At 42.2% G+C, this 24,511-nt stretch overlaps 2 protein-coding genes across 2 annotated transcripts; one reads left to right on the top strand and one right to left on the bottom strand.

The window, feature by feature from the left end:
• LOC100825791 (exocyst complex component SEC3A) lies at positions 1 to 16,297 on the top strand. Its single transcript, XM_003562220.4, has 25 exons — positions 1 to 296; positions 4,034 to 4,110; positions 4,486 to 4,566; positions 4,661 to 4,728; positions 5,300 to 5,402; positions 5,641 to 5,804; positions 6,265 to 6,382; positions 6,564 to 6,668; positions 7,887 to 7,988; positions 8,067 to 8,204; positions 8,567 to 8,695; positions 8,789 to 8,869; positions 8,958 to 9,032; positions 9,307 to 9,480; positions 9,559 to 9,706; positions 9,802 to 9,866; positions 10,161 to 10,331; positions 10,431 to 10,510; positions 11,718 to 11,799; positions 12,491 to 12,588; positions 12,730 to 12,838; positions 12,919 to 12,987; positions 15,162 to 15,227; positions 15,671 to 15,760; positions 15,965 to 16,297. The coding sequence occupies exons 1-25, from the start codon at positions 125 to 127 to the stop codon at positions 16,073 to 16,075; spliced, it is 2,676 nt and encodes an 891-aa protein (XP_003562268.1). The 5' UTR covers positions 1 to 124; the 3' UTR covers positions 16,076 to 16,297.
• Positions 16,298 to 22,549: 6,252 nt separating this feature from the next.
• Positions 22,550 to 24,511, bottom strand: LOC100834359 (protein JINGUBANG). The gene has a single exon (XM_010234207.3). It carries the CDS (start codon positions 24,285 to 24,287, stop codon positions 22,851 to 22,853), a length of 1,437 nt encoding a protein of 478 aa, XP_010232509.2. The 5' UTR covers positions 24,288 to 24,511; the 3' UTR covers positions 22,550 to 22,850.

The raw sequence follows: 24,511 nt of genomic DNA on the forward strand, positions 1-24,511 counted from the left end.
CCAGCACGGTGCTCACCAACCTATTCCATCTCCCTCTCCCCCCACACCGCGTCACGCCTCCCCGCTTCCTCCCTTGCTCTCAGATCGGCGGCGAGTCAGGGCCTCAGGGCCGGCGGGAGCAGCGATGGCGAAGTCAAGCGCAGACGACGCGGAGCTGCGCCGAGCGTGCGCGACGGCCGTGGCCGCGTCGGGCGCGCGCGGCGAGGAGGTGGCCTTCTCCATCCGCGTCGCCAAGGGGCGCGGCATCTTCGAGAAGCTCGGCCGCCTCGCCAAGCCCCGCGTCCTCGCGGTCACTAGTCAGTGCTCTCCTCACCCTCCATCTCCCGCGTATTGGTTTGGTTGCTGTGCAGCTTTGCCGTCGCCGCTTTGATTTGGTTGCTTTGTGCTGCGGCGAGGGTTGGGGGAGCCTCTAGATAGCTAGTAGTTTGGTGCTGATTTGGTTGCTTGGATAGTCTAGCTACTTCAATTTGCAAGTTGTTTGAAGCCGAATTCTTGTTGTTCTACCTGATCTTCGCTTATGACTTATGAGACCGTTGCTCCGATGAGCATGCGAGAGTCGTGATCTGGTTAGCTTGAATCGAAATAATAACTGTAGCTGGGCTTGGTTTGGTAGTCTATAACTCTATATCGCTATCGGTGGTGCTGGTTTGAGCAGAATCAGCAGGTTTGGTTTGGTTGTGTAGATCACTATACATAACTTTGGTTTGAGCAGAGTCGGCTGATCCATTTTATCTGTTTGATGATGTTATCTCGAAATTACTAAAATTTGTGATCTTTCTTCCATGTGGCGCCAAAACCTCCCAAAAAATCTCACCACAGGCTGCAAGGCAAGAGCACAAAATTATGTCTATAATTTATTTTTTTGGAAACAGGACCTTCAGCTGATCCTGCAAAGCTTTCATCCAGGAGTTGGATTCACTGTGTATAGTGTACTAAGAATTGTCACTTAGAGATCTCGCCATGTAGAGCTGAGAAAAAATAAAGTGCAAATACTGCAAGAGTTTGGAAACCTAATGCACGCATTGATAGCAACAACTTAGCAGTGGGGCCAATGTGCAATAGTTCAAGTTGACTGAGTGAGTAGCCAGAGCTGAATGGAAATCCTTGTGAACCGTAGTTAGCTGGAGTTGGTGCAATGAGCACTCGCAACTCATGAGACGAGATGACCATAATTGTTGGATGACATCAGTTGGTGAAGAGATACACAATATCATCAGAGACCATTCAATCACATTCCTCCATGCCTGTGTATGGACTGACAGCTGCCTCTAGCTCTGCAACAGAAATGCAAACAAGTTTGTGCACGCACTTCCAATGATACCATTTGTTACGTGTACAGTTAGCAGGAACAATTATGGTCATGAATGAGAAATTGAAAAGCCAAGATAGGGAGAGGTTAAACTGACCTAGCAGAAAGGAAAGTTCCTCAGAAAAATCTATGTCAACCCATGGAAGCCATTCAACAGGAAAGTTCTATATTTGGATTGAATTCATCGCGTGTGGATGAAGTGTGACAATCCATAATGTGGCGAAACAAATGTAAGATAGCCATTTGTGGGAGGCGATGGTATTGGAGTATTATGGTCATCGTTGGTGAAGTGGTGGTGGCGATGGGGGAGGAGGGGAAGGAGGAAACATTGGGGGTGGAAGAGCAGGTGGCAGTGGTGTGGATGGCCTTCAATTATTATTTTTATTTGTTCATTAATCAGGCCTTGCATACCTGATCTACTGCTTGTTGGAGAGAGCCTGCCATAACTTGTCAAAAAACAAATGGGGTAGGACTTAAGAGGTATTTAGTTTTCTTCCTTTTGGATGGTCTTGATCGGCCCAGGATTTCTCCAGTCCAGCTTACCCAGATAGCCTCCTATAGCAGTCCCAATTTTTCCATGGTTCCACACTGAGACATAGAACTACGTGAGTCGACTTATTTTTACTCTCGTTGTTTCTGTCTGCATCTTAGCAGAGACGGCTGGGTTTCTTGCAGGAGCTGCGTTATGTTTACTTTTATGTTGGTCGGTGTGATTGCAAATTTGAATATGTAAATCCATAGCTTAGTAGGAACTTGTGACATTGAATTGTTTAGAGGAAAGAAACATGGATCTAGATTTATAGAGCAACAGCATGGATCTAGATAGTTCTGGTACCAGTGTTATGTCGTCCACTCGTCCCCTTTTTTTTTTTTGGTTTTGAGCACACTGTGAGTTCTCAGGTTTGGTGTGTATCATAGTTACCAGATTCCTTCACATCATCTTTCAACCCTGATCCGATCGACCGATCTAGATCAAGGTTCGAATTCGCTGGGTTCGGTCCGGAGTTCACGTCCGATCCGTGACCAGGCTACGAACCGGTCGCCACCACCATCGTCAAACAGGAAGAGATGGAGCACAGGGACGCCGGTCTGGGTGCCTGCTGTGGATGAGTGGAGTGCAGTATGCGCAAGGCCCGTGCTGGGTGGCGCAGTGCTGTCACCTGCGCACTTCCACAATGGAGGACAATGGGACACGATTCCAGCCATCACGCATGACAGTGTGGTCAGCACACAGCACGTCGCAGCCAGTGGCAAACGACGGCGCCGTCAGGACACATGGAGGTGCAGAGCAACGTGGAGCATGTTGCTATGGAGCCGGCTCACGGAGATGGTGGATGGATGGGCTGCGTGAGACATGAATTAGTATATGAGTGTTGGGACTCGTGGCTTGGTCATGTTCTCTCAGCGAAACAGGTCAGAGGGAAGAAGGCGCGGAGTTTATGGTGTAGATGCACACAACGAGCATCCAATAGTCTCTGTTGATAATGTCTGAGCACTAGCTGGGCTGGCCCAACTACTAATGAACATCTATATCCTCTCTTTGTTCTTAGATATTTTTGTTGCAGCTTTCACAGTAAAAATATTCCATCTTTGATTTCTCATAAAATATTGTATTACATCCTAGACTTTTTCCTATTAATTCAATTATGTCCAGTCAATCACGAATCAAAATACCGGGTTCGTGAACCCCATCTCCGAATCGTGAATTGGAGATGTGTACCCCTCATAGAATTCGATTTGTAGGAAGTACTGAATCACGAACCGCAAACCGTGAATCTGGTAACTATGGTGTGAATTGGTGCGGTCTTGTCTGTTCTGACACAATACATGGCATCGACCTAATGTTTTGGAGTTCAATTCTTGTGACTCAAGACTTGTGTCATCTCTTTCATAAAAAAACATTTCTGTGCTGTGAGGTCGTCTCGACGGTGACTGACTGAGGCCAATGATAACTTCCTCTTGAACAAGAACGACAAGGGGAGCGAGATGTGGAACCAAAGGAAAATTGAACCAAAGTGACCAGCCACAAAGATATCTTGCATTCTGGCAGAATGGGTGGGCAAATATCAATTACCAATCAAACCAAGAGCATCGCTAAACAAATGTTCTGATGAACTAAATCCATGCATACATATTATGTGCAACCATAGACTAACCAAAATAAAAGTTACAAAGTTGGTGGTGCACCGGCAACGTGTGACCGAAGTGGGGGAGATGAGCGATACATGTGATGGCCGCAGCGGAGATGTTTGCTGTGAGAGCGACACGAAGAGCAGAATAGATTGCTGCGGATAAGTCGATATGAGGAGCATGAAGGAGAAGATTGGACAGAGTTTGAAGATGTGATCTCGAAGGGAAAACTAGGTTAGACATAGCGTACACCCCAAATTCTTTAATTAGAGGAAAAAGGCTATATCGCCCCTAGAATCAAAGGTTAGATTTTATTTAGTTGGGAGTACAAGGTACCGTAAGAAATCTCTTCAGATAATACCAATCTGTTTGTTGCTATTCAATTTCTCGTGCGATGGGAGATTTCCCGCGGCGATATTTGTAGCTTGTCTTTTTTAGTAGTGGGAATTGGTTAATATTCTTATTTACAAGCGGTATCTTGAATGACATTTGATTAGGACTTTTGTTTCTGTGGTAGGAAACTTAGGTATTAACTATTTGATTGTGCAAGATTTATGTTTGTAACATTTGCTAAACAGTATCGACTTCATGCAGCTAAACATTCATCAAAAGGCGAGGATAATAAAGCTTTTCTCCGAGTATTGAAATATTCATCAGGGGCAGTTCTTGAGGTTTGTTTTCTGTACTGTAAAATCATACGAGCTAATATATCTCCAGTACATGACAGGAATTAGTACATAGGCTTGTTTACTGCCAACAATTTTATTAAAGCTTTCACCTAGGTAGATATACTGTTGTTGACCAGATGGAACCTCTGTTTGATCTTTGTATTTTTATTGGCTAATGATGCATATTTACCTTTTTCTTTTTTTGGCCACCTCATGATATGTGCATGAAGACTCCCACTATCTATTTTTGACATATACATCGTCAACTGATTAAATAAACGATTTGCGCTAAGTTTTGTTGTGGTACTTTTTCCTGTCGCTCTGTACAGGTTACTGTTTAGTCTTCTCTCTTCTATTAACCTGATCTTTTTGTTTCAGCCAGCCAAACTTTACAAGTTGAAACATCTTACAAAGGTTGAGGTTATTTCAAGTGATCCTAGTGGCTGTACATTTGTTCTGGTACTTCTAATTCCTCCTTTGCATTATTCTTCCGCACATTGCTGAAAGAAGCTATGTGCAATATCCACTAACTCTTTAATGAACTGCACTGCAGGGGTTTGATAACCTTAGGAGTCAGACTGTTGCACCTCCACAATGGACAATGCGCAACATTGATGACAGGTCGTTCCCTAGAAAGTTTGCTCTGTTTTATTACTTATTAGACCCTGCTACTTCGAGTTTGCTAGTTTTACCTCCTGTTTTAATCTTTATTTACATGTTTGTGAAGTTCACATACTCAGCAAAACAATATACACAGTTATCTGTTTGTATGGTCTGTCCATCTGCTTTCAGTCGTTATTTTTCTAAAGCTTTTTGCAGGTTCTCCGTGCTGTACTGTATTTATCTGAGAAATATATAAAATTAACTTTAGTTCTGTAGTGTGTACTAATAATCTTTATGTTGAATCATTTTTCCAAAGATTTTTGCATGTTTTTGTGGTGTGCTGTATTTTTTCTTAAGAAAGGGCGGGAGCACTGCCTTTTCATTAGCTAAGTATTTATGAGCTACACCAGTCCTTTATCAGGTCTGGAGTAGTGAGCCAGTTTTCTAGTTTTATGTATTAAAAGTTCAAAGGAGACTAAATGTCTAACAGAGTAACACAAGTCCCATTTGGATGGTAATGTTAAGGTATATCATGATGATGTGTTGGTCCAGGAGTCTTCTAACAAATTATTTGTTATTTATTTTGCAGAAATCGTCTACTATTTTGTATCTTGAACACGTGCAAGGAGATACTCAGTTATCTTCCAAAAGTCGTCGGAATCGATATTGTGGAGTTAGCTCTCTGGGCAAAGGTGCTTATACAGCTTGTCTCACATTGCAGAGACATGCTTTTAACATTTTAACCATAGCCCCTTTCCCTCTCTTTGCCTCCAATTATTTGTTAATTCAACATGGAGTATAACTAATTCAACACCGATTATTTGATTAAAATACTCCAAATGGACTAATTATTATTTTGTACAAGCTTCCGGTATGTTATACTGTACAGAGGACTCTGATCGGTTGATGGGTTATTTTTCTACTTATTAGGAAAATACATTGACACTGGATAACCAAGTGAGTACCCAAGATGGGCAAGCAACCTCTGTTGCTACTCAAACTGAGAGGAAAGTAACAGCAACAGTCACTGTTGAAAATGATCTTGTGTCCCAAGCAAAGGATGAAGAGGAGGATATGGAGGCACTTCTGGACACGTAAGAATCAGCTATTCTTAGATGGAGCTTCTTGTACGATTAACTGCATACTCAAGCTATTCTTAGTGTATTAAGTCTATAGCAATATTTGGTCGTTAAAGCTGCACATTTACCACTCCCTCTGTTCCTAAATATAAGAAGTCGTAGGTTTATCTTAAGTCAAACTTCTTCAAGTTTGACCAAATTTATAGAAAAATCTGCTAAGATCTAAAATATCAAATGAGTATACTATGGGAAAAATAATAATTTCATATTTAATAAAACTAATTTGGAGTTCTAAATGTTCGTAGATTTTTCTATAAGCTTTTTCAAACTTAAAGAAGTTTGACTTAAGACAAAGCTAGGACTTGTTATATTTAGGAACCGGAGGTAGTAATTAGTTTCTGTTATATTAATTATTTTCAACCTAGCGTTGCTGACATACTTGGCAGCACAAATTTGACTAGTGTAGATAATGCAGGTATGTTATGGGCATAGGTGAAGCCGATGCTTTCTCTGAGAGATTGAAGCAGGAGCTTGTTGCTTTGGAAGCAGCTAATGTCTATCAATTACTGGAAAGTGAGCCTTTAATAGAGGAGGTAGAACTTTCTATATTCTTTTACTCTCTGGTATCAAATTTCTATGCAATGTTAATGGATTCACTATGGTATCTAATTGCCATGTTGTCTGTATTTCGCTTTTACTTTTCAAACCATGATTGTTAATTTTTTTGGCACACAGTTTTGTTCCATTAACTGATCCAACTGCTTGAATTTGCAGGTTTTGCAGGGTCTGGATGCTGCTAGTGCAACCGTAGATGATATGGATGAGTGGTTGCGGATTTTCAATCTGAAGCTCAGGCATATGAGAGAAGATATTTCATCGGTATGCTTCATAAATCTATTTGATATAATGTAGAAGTCTTTTTGAGGTGAAAAATATTCCAATCCATCCACCTAATATGTCAGCCAATAGCAGTATTAGTGTCTGACTTCAGAATTTTAGCTCCGCTGGTTTGACTTCGTAAGCAAATGTGGCTGGTTGCCTGGATCATGGTTCTTAGTGGCAACTACCACTAGTTCTGTACAGTTACTTGGGATGACTCCAGATCACCATGGCAGTGAGGCTCCGTGGCTTGGTGGAATTATTGATTCTTTATTGCTTGATTAGAAGTCTTACACGGAAGCCCTTTATATAGATGATGAGAGACTTGATCCACAGTCGCAACTCGACTCTTCACCGAACCAGAACCCTGAGCTTCTTAAATGAATTGTAATTTATTTGGTCTGAATAACATTTCAACGTCACAAGTAAAGTTCGGCTAGGAAATAACTGAATGATTATTCATTTGGGTCAAATCACATTTTCAGTGTCACGAGTAAAGTTCAAATCGACTAGAAAATGATAGTCTTGTGGGCTTGAAGCCTGGCCATCTGCAGCCGTGTGGCATGCCCACAGCAGCAATAATGTGCGCTCTGCATGTGTGTGTGCTAGCAGTTTCAGATGTGTGCTAGCAGTTTCAGATGTGTGCATTAAGAAAGGCATATGATTATAGATAAGAGAGTGTCTTAGGAAAAAGAACTAATCAAGTGTATGAATCCCTGTTGCTTGTTGCATATGTTTGGTCTTTGTGTCAGTATGAAGGTGGTGCATCCCTTGTCGCATATCCACCTTACTATTGTCACAACTGGTATTAACCCGTTGTAATAAATGACCTGCTTTAATCACTATTGTTCCAATCGGTCTGCCCTATTACTGGCAGTGACAAACTACTTACTATTAGTTTCAGATTGGGTTCTTTTTTTGAGTATTGCTTCTATGTTCTCCCAAAATGTAGAGAACACAAGTTGCAAACAACAAGGGACATTCTCACCCAGTAGGTAACCGACAATTCTCACTTTTGTTTTTGTGATACCTGTGTGGTCATGTGTTCTTTGATACCATGGGTGTACTGTCTATGAAATTTCTCTTGCCAGCATCTATAATATTATGTATCTCGCATGTCTTATAGTTGAAGACTACATCTTCAATGACTTGTTGTGATTTAATGCTCGCTCCTTATTTTTCTTTGACAATATTCCTTATTATGCTCATATTTTGCAGATCGAATCACGTAACAATGGCTTGGAGATGCAATCTGTAAATAACAAAGGACTCGTCGAAGAGTTGGAAAAATTGCTTGAACGTCTGCGAATTCCGCAGGAGGTATGGATCAGAGAGAAATGATATTGATCTCCCTGACTGGTACATAATGATAGGTTGTTTAATTGATATACAATGCAGTTTGCAGCATCGTTAACTGGAGGTTCATTTGAAGAATCACGTATGCTGAAAAACGTCGAGGCTTGTGAATGGTTGACTGGGGCCATTCGATGCCTTGAAGTACCAAATTTGGACCCATCCTATGTTAACATGCGGGCTGTAAGCTATCTTCGTTATATCGTTGTTTCTGTTATTAGCACATTTATTTGTTCTTAGTTGTATATCAGACCTAACATGGATTTTTGTCCTGTTAACAAAGAAATAGTGGAAACCTCGACATTGTATAAACAATGTTTGTAATTTGAACTGTTTATATTGGTAAACAGTTAAGAAGCAAACTTATCACAGTAGGGGCTTCTGGTATTAAATGTACTGTTTCAGAATTCCGTTGATGGCGACGGTTTTAGTCGTTGGACCTAATGTTTAGACCCAATTTAGTTTTGCTCGGTGATTGCTTCAAGTTCAGTTCTGTTTTTTGCAACTCTGAGCCTGAAAAGAAGTAACTTCTTACAATAATTCAGGTTAGGGAGAAAAGAGCAGAACTGGAGAAGCTGAAAACAACTTTTGTTCGACGAGCATCAGAGTTCTTGAGGAACTACTTCTCTAGCTTGGTCGACTTCATGATAAGTGACAAAAGCTATTTTTCTCAGGTTTGTTCATAGCCTCACTGTTTGCAGTAATTTATTACATTTTCCAATTTATTTGTGAGATGTCTTAGAGAGTTCATTTTGAACTGAAATTAGCGAGGGCAGTTGAAGCGTCCTGATCATGCAGACCTAAGGTACAAATGCAGGACTTATGCCCGACTTCTTCAGCACTTAAAGGTTTTAATCCTCTTAATTTTATTTCTTATCTGTCAGATAATTACATTTTTGCACCATTCCTATTTTCACATTTATGATTTGTATGCAGAGTCTGGACAAGAGCTGTTTAGGTCCCTTAAGGAAGGCGTACTGTCATTCTCTTAATTTGCTACTTCGTCGAGAGGTCAGGACAGAGATAATTGAACTCTTCCCCGCAAAAAACTTTGAACATACTACCTTTATCTAGTTTTGATATGCTCATGTTGTTCCCTATCTCATGTTTAAATTTTAAAAATGGCAAAATTAGTTAGCGGCAAGCTTGAGAAGGATATGATATGATACTTGTGTACACAAGTTTTACTTATTTGCCTTCAGTTATGCCTGATTTAATATACCTTATGCTCATCTATTTCAGTAGTTACATAATATGATATATTTTTTCATGTAATTTCATTCAGGCACGTGAATTTGCCAATGAACTTCGTGCAAGTACAAAAGCGCCTAAAAATCCAGCTGTTTGGCTTGAAGGTGCCAATAATGCTGGCCAGAATGGCAGTAGTGCTGATACTTCAACAGTATCTGATGCATACTCGAAGATGCTTACAATATTTATCCCGCTTCTTGTGGATGAGGTTATACTTGTTCTCATTGCGGCTACATATTAATACTTGTTTGTTTTTACAGACAAACTAATAAGTATTAAATCACAGAGCTCCTTCTTTGCACATTTTATGTGCTTTGAAGTACCTGCACTTGTTCCTGCTGGTGCTCCTAATGTCAACAAACATATATCTGGAGGAAATGAGCCAGATGATGACCTCAGTCTTATGGATCCAGATGGCAATGATCTCAAACCAGGTATTGTTCTCAACTTCTCATCATATGTTGATGAATGTATGCTCCTTTTCTCTCAAATAACCTTCCTGTGCAATATATTATAATACTACTCCCAGATAATACATCCGTGGAACTGGGTACACTAAACGACGCTCTTCAAGAACTACTTGATGGAATTCAGGTATATTTCGTGATATCTTGAATCTTGATGCAGAACCTAAACAAAAGAAGAGTCAGCATTCTTAAGACCAAAGGGAGTAGTTACGTTATGCAAGTCAAATGGATAATTCTTTTAAATGAACAATTCTTTCTGCATAACCAGCTTGTTATGAAGTACTACCTCCGTTCCTAAATTCTTGTCGCTGTTTTAGTACAAATTTGAACTAAAACAGCGACAGAAATTTAGGAACGGAGGGAGTATCATGCCCTCCTTTTTATTGATTCATGGATGTACTTTTATGCCCTTCTCTTTCAGGAAGACTTCTATGCAGTTGTAGATTGGGCGTACAAGATTGATCCCTTGCGTTGCATCTCAATGCATGGTATTACGGAACGTTACCTTTCTGGTCAGAAAGCTGACGCTGCAGGGTTTGTTCGCAAACTACTTGATGACTTGGAGTCAAGAATATCAGTACAGTTCAGCAGGGTTAGTGCTCCTATCGAGCATGAAAACTTGTACATTATAGCGGAAGTTAGCTTTATCTCTACCTGTCACTAATATCTTTTCATTCTTTTTTTATTCCAGTTCATTGATGAAGCGTGCCATCAAATTGAGCGTAATGAAAGAAATGTGCGACAAACAGGAATTCTGGCCTACATTCCAAGGTACTCGACTTGATGGACTGGTATTTCAAACGACCGCACCTACATTGCTCAGCACTATCAGTAATTTTGCATGCGCAATATATGTTTACATATTCCACATCCTATGGGTAGCGGGAGGAGGGGGGGGGGGGGGGCTAGTGCTCAGTTAGTCAGTTGTGTGGGCGTTGTAATTCTCGGGGTGTCTGCTCCTCCTGAGGCTTGTATATTTTTCTATTAATGCATTAAGATTATGCAACCTTTGCATTTTCCTGGAAAAAAAACGAGAGCAGAGGACAAAACCGCAGGCGAGAAGAGAATTGAAGCATGTGGAGCATACCTGGATATAGTGAGAGAGCGCTGCAATGGTGAGCTGGAGACAATAATGGATGTCGTAAGGTCGGCGGAGGGATATCCGCTGGCTGCTGCATGACCTCGATCTGGAGGCGATCAACATGTGGAGTATACCTCGATGACTGGATCTGGTGAGAGGGCTGTGATGCCAGCCACTTGCTGGAGAGTGGGAGGGAGGCCCACCATAAGGAGATTTGCATGTGGCTGATACAATAACTTGATAAGTGCCGGCTAGGGTCCCAGTTCTACTACCCTTCTTTCCCGTTCTCACTCAGTCCCATTGTTAACTCATCTCATCTGAGAATCAGTCAGCCTACCATCCAAGGAGGCTGCCGAGCATCTTGTCCAGGCGATTGTGTGGAGCCCCAGAATTTCCTGTCACTTGCCTTGTTGAGTAAGGCGGCACCAACATCCATGGCTTCCACCCTGAGCTGCTTTTGAGTTTGCAATTAGGCGACACTGTGACACACCGACAAGCAGGGCTCTATCATGATATACCTTGTGAGGATACTTGTCTACATTGTTATGAATCTAGCATAAATCATGACTCGCATGACTCAGCGGGATCTCAGTTACCTTTTGCCTATGTACAGTTCCTCGCTGGAAAATTTGAGAGCTGTGAGAATTGGCGATCAGCAAGTCCCACTGTTTTTTCAGCCTTGCCAGTGTCGATGACGTGATAATCTTGAAAAAAGTGGTTACTCTTATAAATCACGGTGCCCCATTGATTAGGTTTCTGTGTTATAGCTGTTGGGAAGGAACACTTAATGTGCGGTTGGTCTTTCGTATGATGATTATAATGGTTGTCCTATATTTGTCATGGTGTTTGGAAATAGAATATTGAGATCTAATTGTTCCGGTGCTTCAATTTGTTTAGATTTGCTGTTCTTGCATCGCGGATGGAGCAATATATTCAAGGGCAATCTAGAGACTTGATCGATAAAGCATACACGAAGCTAGTGAGTATAACTTCTCTTCCAATCTTGCACCTGTTTGCCTTTGGGGTATTACATATGTAACTGGTAAATTTATCCTTACAAATTTATCCTATCTTGCCTTTATTTAACCACCAGTTAGAAATGCAAATGGCTCACCATTAGGGTGCCCTACAACCCTGTTTAGTTCAAACAACTGAACTAGTTTTCCAAAAAGACTTTTGAATTTTACAGCTCGTTTGGCATCCATCCTTTCATTTCATTTGGTAGAAATGAAATGAAATCCAATTTTTTTAATAGGATTTCATTTGGTTGAATTTGAATTCCATTTTCAAAAATCATGTTTGTCTACCACATGAATTTGTAGAGTGAGAGACAATTCCTGAGAAATGATGGCTTTTGGAGAGGAATTGGGTTTAGTTATAGTGCAATTTCATGGAATTTGAGATTAAATTCATGTGGCTAATTCCGTGCCTACCAAACAAGTACATTTCTGAAATTCAAAATGAATTCCAGAATTCTAGGCCCAAATGATGGGTGTCAAATGGGCTGTTAGTTCATTTGATTGAACTGCCCTAATGGTGACCCATTTGTATCTCTACCACCAGTCCATACTTGCATCTTTAACTGTATACTTTTATATATCTACTTTTACGTATGGCTGATCTTGTATTTTATTCTCTCTGAATGAACTGCTCCTTGTACTATTGAATAGGTTAGCACAATGTTCACAACTTTGGAGAAAATTGCACAAAGTGATACTAAAACTGCGGACATTGTATTGATAGAGAATTATGCTGCTTTCCAGAACAGGTTATCTTTCTTCCTTGCCTCTCTTAAATCTTGGACAAACCTTTGTAACAACAAGTCTTTGACTTGTGTGCATTCTTGCTTCGTCATCTCTTCGTGGATAGATTGGTTTAGGAAACTAACAGTACACTTTTGTTATTGCAGTCTTTATGACTTGGCTAATGTTGTGCCAACACTTGCAAAGTTCTACCACCAGGCTAGCGAGTCCTATGAGCAAGCTTGCACTCGCCATATCAGCTCACTGATTTATCTTGTATGTCAATCTTGTCAGATTCTACTTGCTGTGTTTCTCTTTTCCAAATCTAACATCGTTCTATTTTTGCCTTATGGCAGCAATTTGAGAGATTATTTCAGTTTGCACGAAAAGTTGATGAATTGACATACACAATAGCTGCTGAGGAGGTAATATAACTTCACAACATAATATCTATTTTAGATTTTTGGTGTTGTATTAGTTTCCATCGTTTCCATTCATAGCTGTCAACCCTGAATCGATTAATTTTGTTAAAACTGGCATGTTTAGGGGATTACGAAGTATGTGCTGCAAACATTTATTAACGACAAATTTTTAACCTTTTCATTCACCGAATTTCCAAAATGCATGAATAGGAAAAATGCTAGAATTGTATCATGGCATATACTCCCTCCGATCCTAAATTGTTGTCGAAATATTACATGTATCTAGACACTTTTTAAGAATAGATACATCCATATTTGAGCAAATTTGAGTCAAGAATCTAGGATCAGAGGGAGTACTTATCTACAGGATTGAAAACTCAGTAATCTTCACTCCTATAAAAGATTCAATCTGTGGCGGCGGTCCATCACCTCACCTCCTGTTGTAATGAAAAAGACTCCTCACATCCTTCTAATGCAAACAACAAATCTATTGCAATAGACTGAGATAGTAATGATGTTTGCCACCAAAGTTGGGATAAATTTACTAGCAGGTGCCATTAATATATAGGGTTAATTGGATCTGTGCCACTCTCTATTCCACCAGTTGGAGATATGCCATTACAAAAACTTGACTTGGAGAAATGCCACTCTAACTTTCTTATACCTCTATCAATGCCATTTTGTTCAATACCAGCACGTATATTGTCTAAATACGTATAGAAATAGCTCTATACGAACAGTTTTTTTTCCCCATCCCAAGTCAAACAGTTCTATAACTCTTATCCCCCACACGCTCTTCATATCCCGTCTCCAACTGTACTGCTGAACGTATACTGTCTAAATACGTATAGACATAGGCATAGAATTTTTTGAACCTTTATGGTGCCTGGAAGACTCAAACGTACTGCTGAACGTTGTAAATAGGGATATATTATGATAAATACTGCTGTACACGCTGAAATACATGTATTTTATGAGCAGTTATTGGTCTTAAGATGACAGAATGGCATTGATAGAGGTATAAGAAAGTTAGAGTGGCATTTCTCCAAGTCAAGATTTTGTAATGGCATATCTCCAACTGGTGGAATAGACAGTGGCATAGATCCAATTAACCCTAATATATAAGTGGTTTTTCGTCTAATTTATCTATTTCTTGATGTCTAATTTGAACTCCTCAACTCCTTCTGTTGCAAATAATAAATTTATTGCAATATACTGCGACCAAAGTTGGTATAAAATTGCCAGGAAGTGCCACTAATGTTAATAGTGGTTTTTTAGTCTAATTGATTTATAGCAGGTAGTCTAATTTTTTATCCACAGCAACGCATGGTTATTTAGCTAGTACTCCTAAGGATCTTAGGAAAAATTCCTAAGGATTGTACTCGTACAAATCATGTAAGCTCTACACGAAAAGTTCGTACAGATTGAAACTATAAATTTCCTTTGAAGCTTGCTTCAATCAGATAGGCCCTAAAACGATTACTTATTGCATCTATAAACAACATCTTACAAAATTGTAAATTGATTTGATAGGTTTAATGTGAACCACTTGGTTCCAGGGTGCTTCACCCTTTTCAGAACACCAGTTACCAATTATCATGGTGTTTGAACAAGTACCACTGCATCAGGCCATTACGAGACATTCAAACCGAGCAACACTCAGAGCCATTAAGTTGGTTGGTGATTCCGTTATGTTGGATTGAAGTGCCAGAAACTTATAACTTATTCTGTTGATAGTTTTAGGAATGCTGCCTTTTTCCACATAACACAACAAACTGAGGGGTCTGTGGGGTATACCTGGGCATGGGCGGCCTGGCCTGAAGCCCGGCGTCTCATGCCTCAGTTTCCTGCCTGAAGCTTGGCCTAGAAAAAAGCCCAAAATGGATTAAAAACAGTATTTATTTTTTCTGAAAATAGGTATAAAATCATTCTAGTACCCAAAATGCCAGTTTTTCGGATCTCGGCCCGGCCCAGGCTTGTGATTTTTCTGCCGGGCTTTACGAAGCCCAGCCCGGGGTATGCCCAGGTCTACTGTCGGGGGTGTTGGAGGTTGAGAGTATGTTTTAGTTATTTACATGCTTGCGCCTTCTGTTAAAATGGTCATCGCTTGATATCCAATATTCCTGTCATTTTCAGTTAATGCAACATCTAATTTTTATATATCTTAAACTCCTCAGATTCCGTTCCAGCTTGGGTTGTCAAAAACTGATCTAAGGAGGGTGCTGAAATCAAGTTTATCTGGGGTAAGTAGACACATAAGTCTCTTCATGACGCCAATTGTATTTCTGCTCTTTCTGCCAACAAACCATATGCAGCAGAGCAGAAGTGATCTTGTCATTCTTTCCTTTCAAAAATTGCCAAGCACTTGTATGGTTGCGAGTGGAAGATAGGGTTAGCCCTCTTGCATTGTTTTTTTTTTTTTTGGTCGATGAAATCTTTGTTTTGATGCCTTGCTAGTTCAATGTTTTGACAGGAGCATGCAGTGTCATTGATTTTGGGATTTCAATTGTATCTAAGATCGTATTTTGTCATGGTTACTAACTAATTTTCCTGCACTTGGTGCATACTCTTTTAAATCTGTTTAAGCATGGCTCCTAACAATGTTACAATTTCTTGTCCCATATTTTGTTTTGTTAACAACACTAGCTTAACGTGATAATGCAAACTCATGAAATTAATATTGCAGATTGACAAGTCAATTGGTACCATGTATAGGAGATTGCAAAAGACGTTAACTTCTGATGAGTTGTTTCCTTCACTGTGGGATAAATGCAAGGTACTCCTCTTAATCCCCCTATTAATTTACTTGTTTTAGTTACAGGCTTATGATTTTCTAGAGCAACAAAGTCAACCATTAGCCTTTTGTTGTATATGGATGGTGCAATTCTGTAGGCAGTAAGTTCTGTTTGGTAGCCTGCAGAGTATTTTGAAGCAATGTCCTCTAACGTTTGATTTAACAACACCTGCCTGATATTTGCAGAAAGAGTTTTTGGACAAGTATGAGGGCTTTGTCCAGATGGTTGCACGGGTCTATGGAAACGAGCCTATAATGCCGGTTGCCGAAATGAAGGAGACCCTCGCTAGCTTTTAGATATAGCAAGTACATTGCCATGTATCATTTCAGTGCCTAGCTATCTATATCTATATTCAATTCATTCCATTAAATTTTGCAAATTCATGTTAGTCCGTATTGGGTTTGGGTATATGCATGTTCAAATATATGTGTCTCGTGTATAGAAGTTGATGTGCCATGTGAGCTGTTGCATCCTTAACCAGGCACGATATCACCGTCAAGTCCAAAATCAGGTTCTTATTATTAACCATCTCAATCTAACAAGTCTGGAGAAACGTGTCCATGATGATCTTGACGATAACACTGAAAGATTTCTTTCCTATAATTAGTTGTGCCGAAGTTAGTCATCGACCAAACATGTCCTTAATCCATTCCGTTCAAACTGGAAGTGACAGTCCACGTGAGGGCATGACAGAGAGAGACGGGGACAGACTGAGATGCGACGCTTCATTTGCTGGTGAACAAGGAAAACGAAATTTAGATAAAAATTGTGTGATTTTCAAAACGTGAGATGAAGATGCAGCTCAACAATGCTTGAAAGTGATCGTGATTTGTTATGGTTTTACGAGTCATTACTTTTTTGTCTCACTGCTGCACGCCTCCCTTGTTTGTCTCAGAGGGGAAAACAATTCCCTTTTTTGCAGTACAAGCACAATACCATCACAGGACTTGAAAACATTTGAAATGAACTATTTGTCAGAAAAAAAAAGGAAAAGTTCAATTTTCACCCTAAATGTAGGTCATCAACCACATAACCCCATGAACTTTCATTTCGTTGATCTGAACATTGAAAATTCTAAAACCAGGTAAATCAACCACCCTTCAGCGGTTTTAGCGCACACTTGGCAAATTTGAGGCGGATTTCTTGTTTATTAGTATATGTTGATTGCTTTTTTTTATCAGATGATGTGGTGAATTGGTTAACACATGCACTTTTCGATCCATTCCAAATTTCCATTTCTTCTTTCTTTTGATTAATTATGATCAGATGACTTACCTTTTATTGGATGACATGCTGAGCTGCTTTGACCAGATGGCATGGTGAGTTTGAACGGATGGCCTACATTTAGGGGAACTTCTTTCAAGAAAAGACAAGCCATAAGGCAATGCAGGCTAGCATAGGGTCGCAACCCGGTTAATCCATATTGAAAGAGTGCTCATATTTCTTGCCTTTAACGGGAAATTAGTTGCGTAGATACTGTTTCTTGTAGCGGTTGCCCTAACAAAAGGCCGACACCATTGTTCTCTTTTTTCGTATTTTATCTTTCTTTTTTGCAATTTTAATTATTTTCTTATTTTTAATTCTGTTTATTTATTTTGATCGTAACTAATTATCTATTTTAACTTTTTTTGTGGTGTGCCGAGGGGGTGGGGCAGGGTGTGTGTGGAATACATGAACTTTTTTTTAACACATATGAGCATTTTTAGAAGTCATAAAATTTTGTTTTGAAATAAGGAAATATTTAAAATTCATGAATAATTCTTTTAAAATACAAAAACATTATTTTCTAATACATGAAAAATCTTTGGTAATGCATGAAATTTTCTTTTGAAATGCATGAAGTTTTTTTTGTAGTACATGGATATTTTCTAAAAATATATGAATATTTTTTATGCATGGACATTTGTTTTTAAGTTTATGAAAAGTAAAATATATTTATATGTGTCGAAAAAATATAAATGAAAAGGAAAGGAAGGACAATAAAAAGAAATAAGCAAAATTGAAAAAAAAATGTAAGGAAATTAATAAATATAAATTAAAAGTAAGAAATAAATTAAAGAATATAAGCAAGGAAACTACTCATATTATTTGTCAAGCTAAAACACTATTCCCCGCAACGAGCAAGAATAGGAAATCCACTAGCTGAAAGCAAGCTTTAGCTAGGTAACTAGTGACAAAGTATAGTTATAAGTTAACTGCATGTTTCCAATTGGTTGTAGCTAAAAAACATCATTATCAGACAACCATAGTCACTTCAAGGTAAGTTTGTAGTCATTTCCATTCTACTCTCTCCGTTCCTTAAAAATTGTCATATTAGTTTTCATTAAGACAAGTATTTGACCACAAATTACTATGTTAAGGTGTGGTTTATATGACATGAAATTAGTATCGGTAGATTCGTTATCAAAAATACTTCATGATATTTGTGGTTTCATGTCATATAAACCACACTTTAACATAGTAATTTGTGGTCAAAGCCTTGTCTTAATGAAAGCTAATATGCCAATCTTTAAGGAATGGAGGGAGTAACATTTACATTTTATCTCTTAAAGTAATTGTGTGTTTAATTTGTGCTACGCTTCATTGGAGAAACATAATAAAAAATATTGAGTAAATATCACAAGACCACCCATACCTTTTGATTTCTTTTCACATAACCAAAAGTCTGTGGGTCGATTTTATCTTCCTCTCTTAACAACATTTCTAACTATGCGGGCTAGGCAAGCAAAGCGCCTTAAAATTTGAAGGTTTCATAAAATTCTCAAAAAAATTATATAAATTCATAAATATTTTCCGTATAGCACTAATAAATTTGAAATTTCAGTTATTTGACAAAGGTTTCATGAGATAATGAATTATGAAGTCAAAATTTTATGTTTACAATCCGAATTCTGACGCTTTCCTCTCAAAACAGCATACACAGCCATAATGGCATCACTTCTATTTTCTGAATATTCTTTGCACAGAGCTAGGGTCATCCTCCACCACTTCGATCTTTGATCGAAATTGCCTCTTATTGATGCACTTTACCACCTTGAGAAGAATTATTGATGCACTTTACTACGTACACTTAATTTACTTCACTGGGGCGAGTACAGATGTACCTTAGTTTCCTATTTCAGCGACAAGAGAATGCACTGTGACGTGCCGTATATGTCCATACAACGACAGCTTGCATATAATAAACCAGCGTCAAGTAGTAGTTAAACACGACGTACGGCCGGTCATGCATGTCTATCTCTCCAATTCACTTTTGATTGCCCTGGCGCTTTACCTAGAGGGCGACAAGAGTACTTTGCCTCTTTGCCATTTCTCTAACACCCTTTTGCGGCTGTGGCGCCTTAGCAATTGACACGATCTCCGCCCGAAAATTAAACTACGAGCCCCAGTCAGGAAGATAAGATAGTATGATCGTTTGATCACGTTTGTCTCCCATTAATTGACAAACCCCAAATGGAGGGATCCACGTTGCAAAGCTACTCGCAAATCGTACAAACATAGAGATGTGTACATGTCACGAAATATATGGGCTTACGTTGCGCGATCTACGAACGGAGGATATATATATATATAAACTAACGAATGGTTTTATTAGCTGGCGATCTGCAGGATCTATTGACATCGTGCCTTGATCACTTGCGCGGTTAAATAAATTCTTATCTTCTAAATTGGACACGATCACTTGACTGTTGTTCGACTCTTAGAAACGAATCCCTCAGGATGATTGGCAGACGATAAACATGCATGGGCCGGCACTTCCTAAATTTGGATGGTTTTATCAAATCATAAACCTGCGCTTTAGACCTACCTCGGATTTGTTAACTCTACTCCGTACATGGTTTTGAACACATAGAAGCTTCCATCTCGATCCGTTTCCACGCTTTTGATTAGTTTAATTAACTTAGCGGTAGGCCCGCGGTAATCAAGCAAGCTTTGACAGCTGATCAGATTTTGTTCAACACGTTTTTGTCCCTAGTGCGCACTGGTTGGCAGACCAGTGGACACGTACACCGGTTAAAAGCGAAAGTGAAAAATATATTAACTTGTGTGCCTTTTACTTGGTGAGTCACTTCGGGTTGGGAACCCATACGCGCGCCCTGCTATGCCTGTTCAAGCATGAAAAGCCCATGTGCTACCGTGATTCTTCTAGAAGAAAAAGTATGGCCCTGCTTTCTGCATAGTACTCCGAGTAGAAAGCAATTGCGGAGTACTAGAAACCAAGAAAATGTTAAACAGGGTGTATGCTCATACTTAAGTGACCATGAAGCAGATCAAGATCTAGAAGCATTACGGATGGTGGACAGAGCTTAACGGTTCAATCAGTGGGATACGTCCATACAGTACAGATACATGCATGGTGGCTTGCACGGACGAATAACGAATTAGCTAGTGCAACGTGGCCAGCGACCCAGCTGAGAAGTCGTCGTGTGTAGGTCGACGTATTACGTATATGCAGGGCGATAGGCCAAAACGGGAAACGGTTCACGATACTGATGGATCGGTGACAGGATAGTACTCCAAATTAATCTGATGAGTTAGTGAAGGCGACGGCTAAGGAGGATCCATCATCCATGTATGTGATCGCTCGACGTGTCCTGCTGAGTTCGACAGCAGGTTGCTAAGCTAGGAGTGGTTGTCATTTGAGCCCTCGCGGTCACGTTGTGTCAAGCTTGCATGATGACGTGATCGTCGATCTCAAGCGTCTAATTCTTTCTTGCTCAAAACTGGCTAGCTAGCAAGCAAAACTAGAGAAGCGACACCACATCACGGAGGAGCACGGGCAAATTAAGAAGAGACTACACTATCATTTTGCCCCTCCTGCAATGAGCATATGCTGCACGGAAACTTTGGTCCCCCAAGCAACTCACATGCATGCCCAGTCCTTTCGACATGTACGTGCGCGTGCTCGAGTCGACACATGTGCACTACAGAAAAGCAGCAAATTAAGGCAAAGCTAACCAAGACGTACGAACCGTGGCAGATTGGAACGAGACGCCCAATTCTGGTGTTGTTGCGTTAGCCTGCATGGGCAGGTTTATTTGAGCCCATTTTGCACATTCGGACAATTAAGGGCATGTATAACACTTGTACACCACCCCAACCACACCAGGCTAGAGTCCACAACTGCACAGTTCTTCTCGACCGGCCTATACCAAAATTGGTCAAGGACAAGTACACTATTCGACCTACCACTCGAGATGATCTCGATCCCGTCCCATTCTTTTTTTTCAAGTAAAATTAAGTTGCCCGTTGCATATGTTACGCTGAACGTATGTGCTACTGCGCTGTTTGCTCTTCCAAGTTTCATAGTAAATGCTGTAACTTACGTAGCCTCTCTATCTGGATGCGGTCAGAGAAATCTCTTGGACGTGGTGGCTACTGATCGATCTTTTGCCGCGAGCTAGCTGCTTGCTTGGTCACGGGAAAGAAGCTCTCGTGTAGTCATTCATATCTGCTCGCTGCGAGATACTTGTTGGACCGATCGGTCAAGTCTACATGCATTGATCTGAACCACCGGACTACCGGAGCGATTGAAAAGGATGGATGTGGCCTGCACGATGCCCCGCCGGCGTCCGTTGGTCGGCGCGCGCTTCTCCCGAGTTGCACTGCTACAGAGGGAATCCTCGGCTGCCATGCGAATTCCTGTTCCACGGGACCCGGGTGAGCAGCCCGGAAAAGGAAATTAAAGAAAGCGATTTTTTTGTCCTGTGCCTATGATTTATTTAAGAAAAATAAGCAGTTTTGCTATTTTTAAGTCTATAGAAAAATAATCTCTCAGTTCCACATTAAGTGATGCTAATTTAGCACAACTTTATCCTAAATCAACGACACTGAATTTGGGACGCAGCGAGTAACTATTTCTAAATCAACACTAATAACCTCCTGATCCAATCATATAGATTCGTGCAAAATTTATTCAAGTATAAATGACGTAAAAATCTTAATCGGATGGATATGATCGTCGACTGAAAAACAGACACTACCAGAAAATTAGGGACCGTTGTTTCTATCAGGGTTTAAACTTTTTTTTTGAGGGGAAAAGCGATATATGTTAGCTGGGATCAAGAGAAGAAAGTCTTTCCCTAGCAAACTTAGCTAAGCAGTGGGCAGCCTCCTTACTAGAGCGCGGCACCCAGCACACCCTGGAATTGTTGAAGCAAGCCAGCGAACCAGCGATTGATCGAAGACTGAAACACAAGTCCGAGCGATCCGTAGCCGCTCTGTGAATCGCCGAGGCGAGGAGTTTGCTGTCAATCTCCACAACGACGTTGGCGCCTTGAGAAGTGCACAGGTTCCGCAAACCCATCAAGCAAGCAGTAGTTTGAGCTTCAAAGGCAGAAGAGCAGATCGGGCTAGCTCCCCAAGCAGAAGCAAGGACCTGACCAGTACAAGGGTTTTAAACTTTCTGGAAACATGAATAGCTCAGTCATTATAGAATCGTCGGAATTTCAGACGAATTTCATTAAAATTTGACCAAGATTTGAGTTTATTTTGAATCTACAGTCCGAAATTTTTAGATAAATAAAGCAGTTGGGTACGCAAAGAGATTACCGAGTCCGTTGAAATTTCGATCCCTGGAATTGTACGAAAGTTTGGAGTACTAGTGTGTTTTATACGGTATACTATTCAAGATTTTATAATTTTCAAGGCAACCGACCCTCTCTCTTCTTGAATCTGGGGTAGAATAAATCCTTGTGTGCACGTTGTTGCACGTACGGAGTTAATCACGACTGAATTTAAATACTTACAAAAAAAATCACTCATTTATAGTATCATAAAAAATTGTCTCTTCCATTTAAATTGGACTTTGACAAGGCCCGCGATCCTATCTCTCACAATCAAACCAACCGCCCATACCAAGATCCGTGCCACTCCAAGTCCCAACCACACATTTGATTTCCCATCTGAAAATTACACTTGCAAACTCGTACCAGTAGCACTCCAGCTCCAGTGCCCTGTGTTGCACGTCTATGCACACTCTCTCTAGTCCCTAGTAAGTTCCGCTACAGTACACGGGCGTGTGAGCCGCACATTCTTCTGCATGCCTAACTACGTGCGATTTCTTCGCCCTCACGCAGCTGCCACGCGCTTGATGAGTTCCGGCGTCTGGTACGGCGCCCACGCCTCCGCGTACGGCGGCACCGGATTACCGGCCTGCCCCCGGCTTCCCCACAACGACGAAGCCGGCGTCCGGTCCGTATTAACCGACGACGACAGGCGCCACACCTTGACCGACCCGTCGAGGCTCCCGCTGTACACCACGAACCGCCGGTCACCACTACCGTCGTCGGCGACCTCTTCCTCGTCCATGGCGACGCACCTGACCGGCCCCGTGTGCCCTTCCAGCACGGCGAGACTCACGTGCCGCTCGCCTTCGTCGTCGACCCGCCGCCACACGCGGAGCGTCCGGTCGGCCGAGCCGCTGACGACCACGTCCCGCGCCACGGCCAGGCACATGACGCCGCCAAGCTCGTGGCCCCTCAGCACGCCGCCGTACCTGGGCTCCCCGCCGTGGGCCGCGGTCCAGCGCCAGAACGTGACGAGCCCGTCCGAGGAGCCCACGTACACGACGCGGTCCGCGGGCGACACCGCGATCGCCGTCACCGCGCTCTCGCCCTTCCTCAGCACCCGCTCCAGCACGTGCCTCGTGGTCGTGTCGCCCTTGGACGTGGAGGTCTCGCGGCGCCAGACCTTGACGGTGCCGTCGGCGGAGCCCGTGAAGACGATGTCGTCGAACCCTGCCGCGGCCACGGCGTTGACGGCGTCGTCGTGCGCGCGCGGCGCCGAGTCGAGGCACCTGGAGTCGGACACGCGCCAGCACTTGAAGCTCCGGTCCCACGAGGCCGAGTAGAGCAGCCCGGCGCCCTCGTCCAGGCTCAGCGACGACACGGCGTCCGTGTGCCGCACCCACACCGCGCGTTGTTGTCCCCGCCGCGGCGTCTCCACGTAGCTGGACGGGTTCACGGCGCTCTTGAGGTAGTCGGCCAGCTTCGGGAGCGACCCCACCTGGCGGTGCTTGCCGCCCGCGTCGCCGTCGTCGCGGCGCCACACGCGGACCTTGCCGTCCTGGTGGCCCGTGAAGATGCGCCCGTCGCCGGCCACCACGATGGCCTTCACCAGGCCGCTCGCCGTCCGGAACCCCGAGAGCTCGCGCTGGCCGCGCCACACGCGCACGTTCTTGGAGTCGGTCCCCGTGTAGAGCACGTCCCCCGTGGCCGCCAGCGAGTAGACGTGCCCGTCCTCCTTCACCAGCGACGCCACGAGGCCCGTGGCCGCCGCCTTCGCGTCGGCGGCGACTCCGGCTCCGAGGCCCGGGAAGTGCGCCCAGGGAGAATTGGGCGTGAGCGGGGACGTCGACGCAGCGCTGTAGTTGGACGGCGAGGACGACGAGCTGTACCCGTCGTCGTCGGAGACGGAAGCGGAAGAGGAGGAGAAGGACCTTGGAGAGCAGGCGGCCGCCACGGGATCTGGCCGGAGGAAGTGGAGGAGCTTCTGGTGGTTACCCATCGAAGATCAAGGAATCGATCGGTCTTTTTCTTCGTCTCGTGAGTTTGCGCTAGCTGCGCAGCGCGGGCAGTCCTTTTTAAAGGCGCGCCGGCGGGGCCGATTGGAATACGGGATGGCCTGCGTCTCAAGGAAAGGAATTGGAATTTGGAAGTTTGAAGCCCGGGACCGAAAGGGAGAAGGAGAAGAGAGATAGCTTGCGAGTTTGGAGAAAAGGAAGGCGAGCA

This window comes from Brachypodium distachyon, chromosome 1, assembly GCF_000005505.3.
Source record: "Brachypodium distachyon strain Bd21 chromosome 1, Brachypodium_distachyon_v3.0, whole genome shotgun sequence".
In the NCBI taxonomy this organism is placed as follows: domain Eukaryota; kingdom Viridiplantae; phylum Streptophyta; class Magnoliopsida; order Poales; family Poaceae; genus Brachypodium; species Brachypodium distachyon.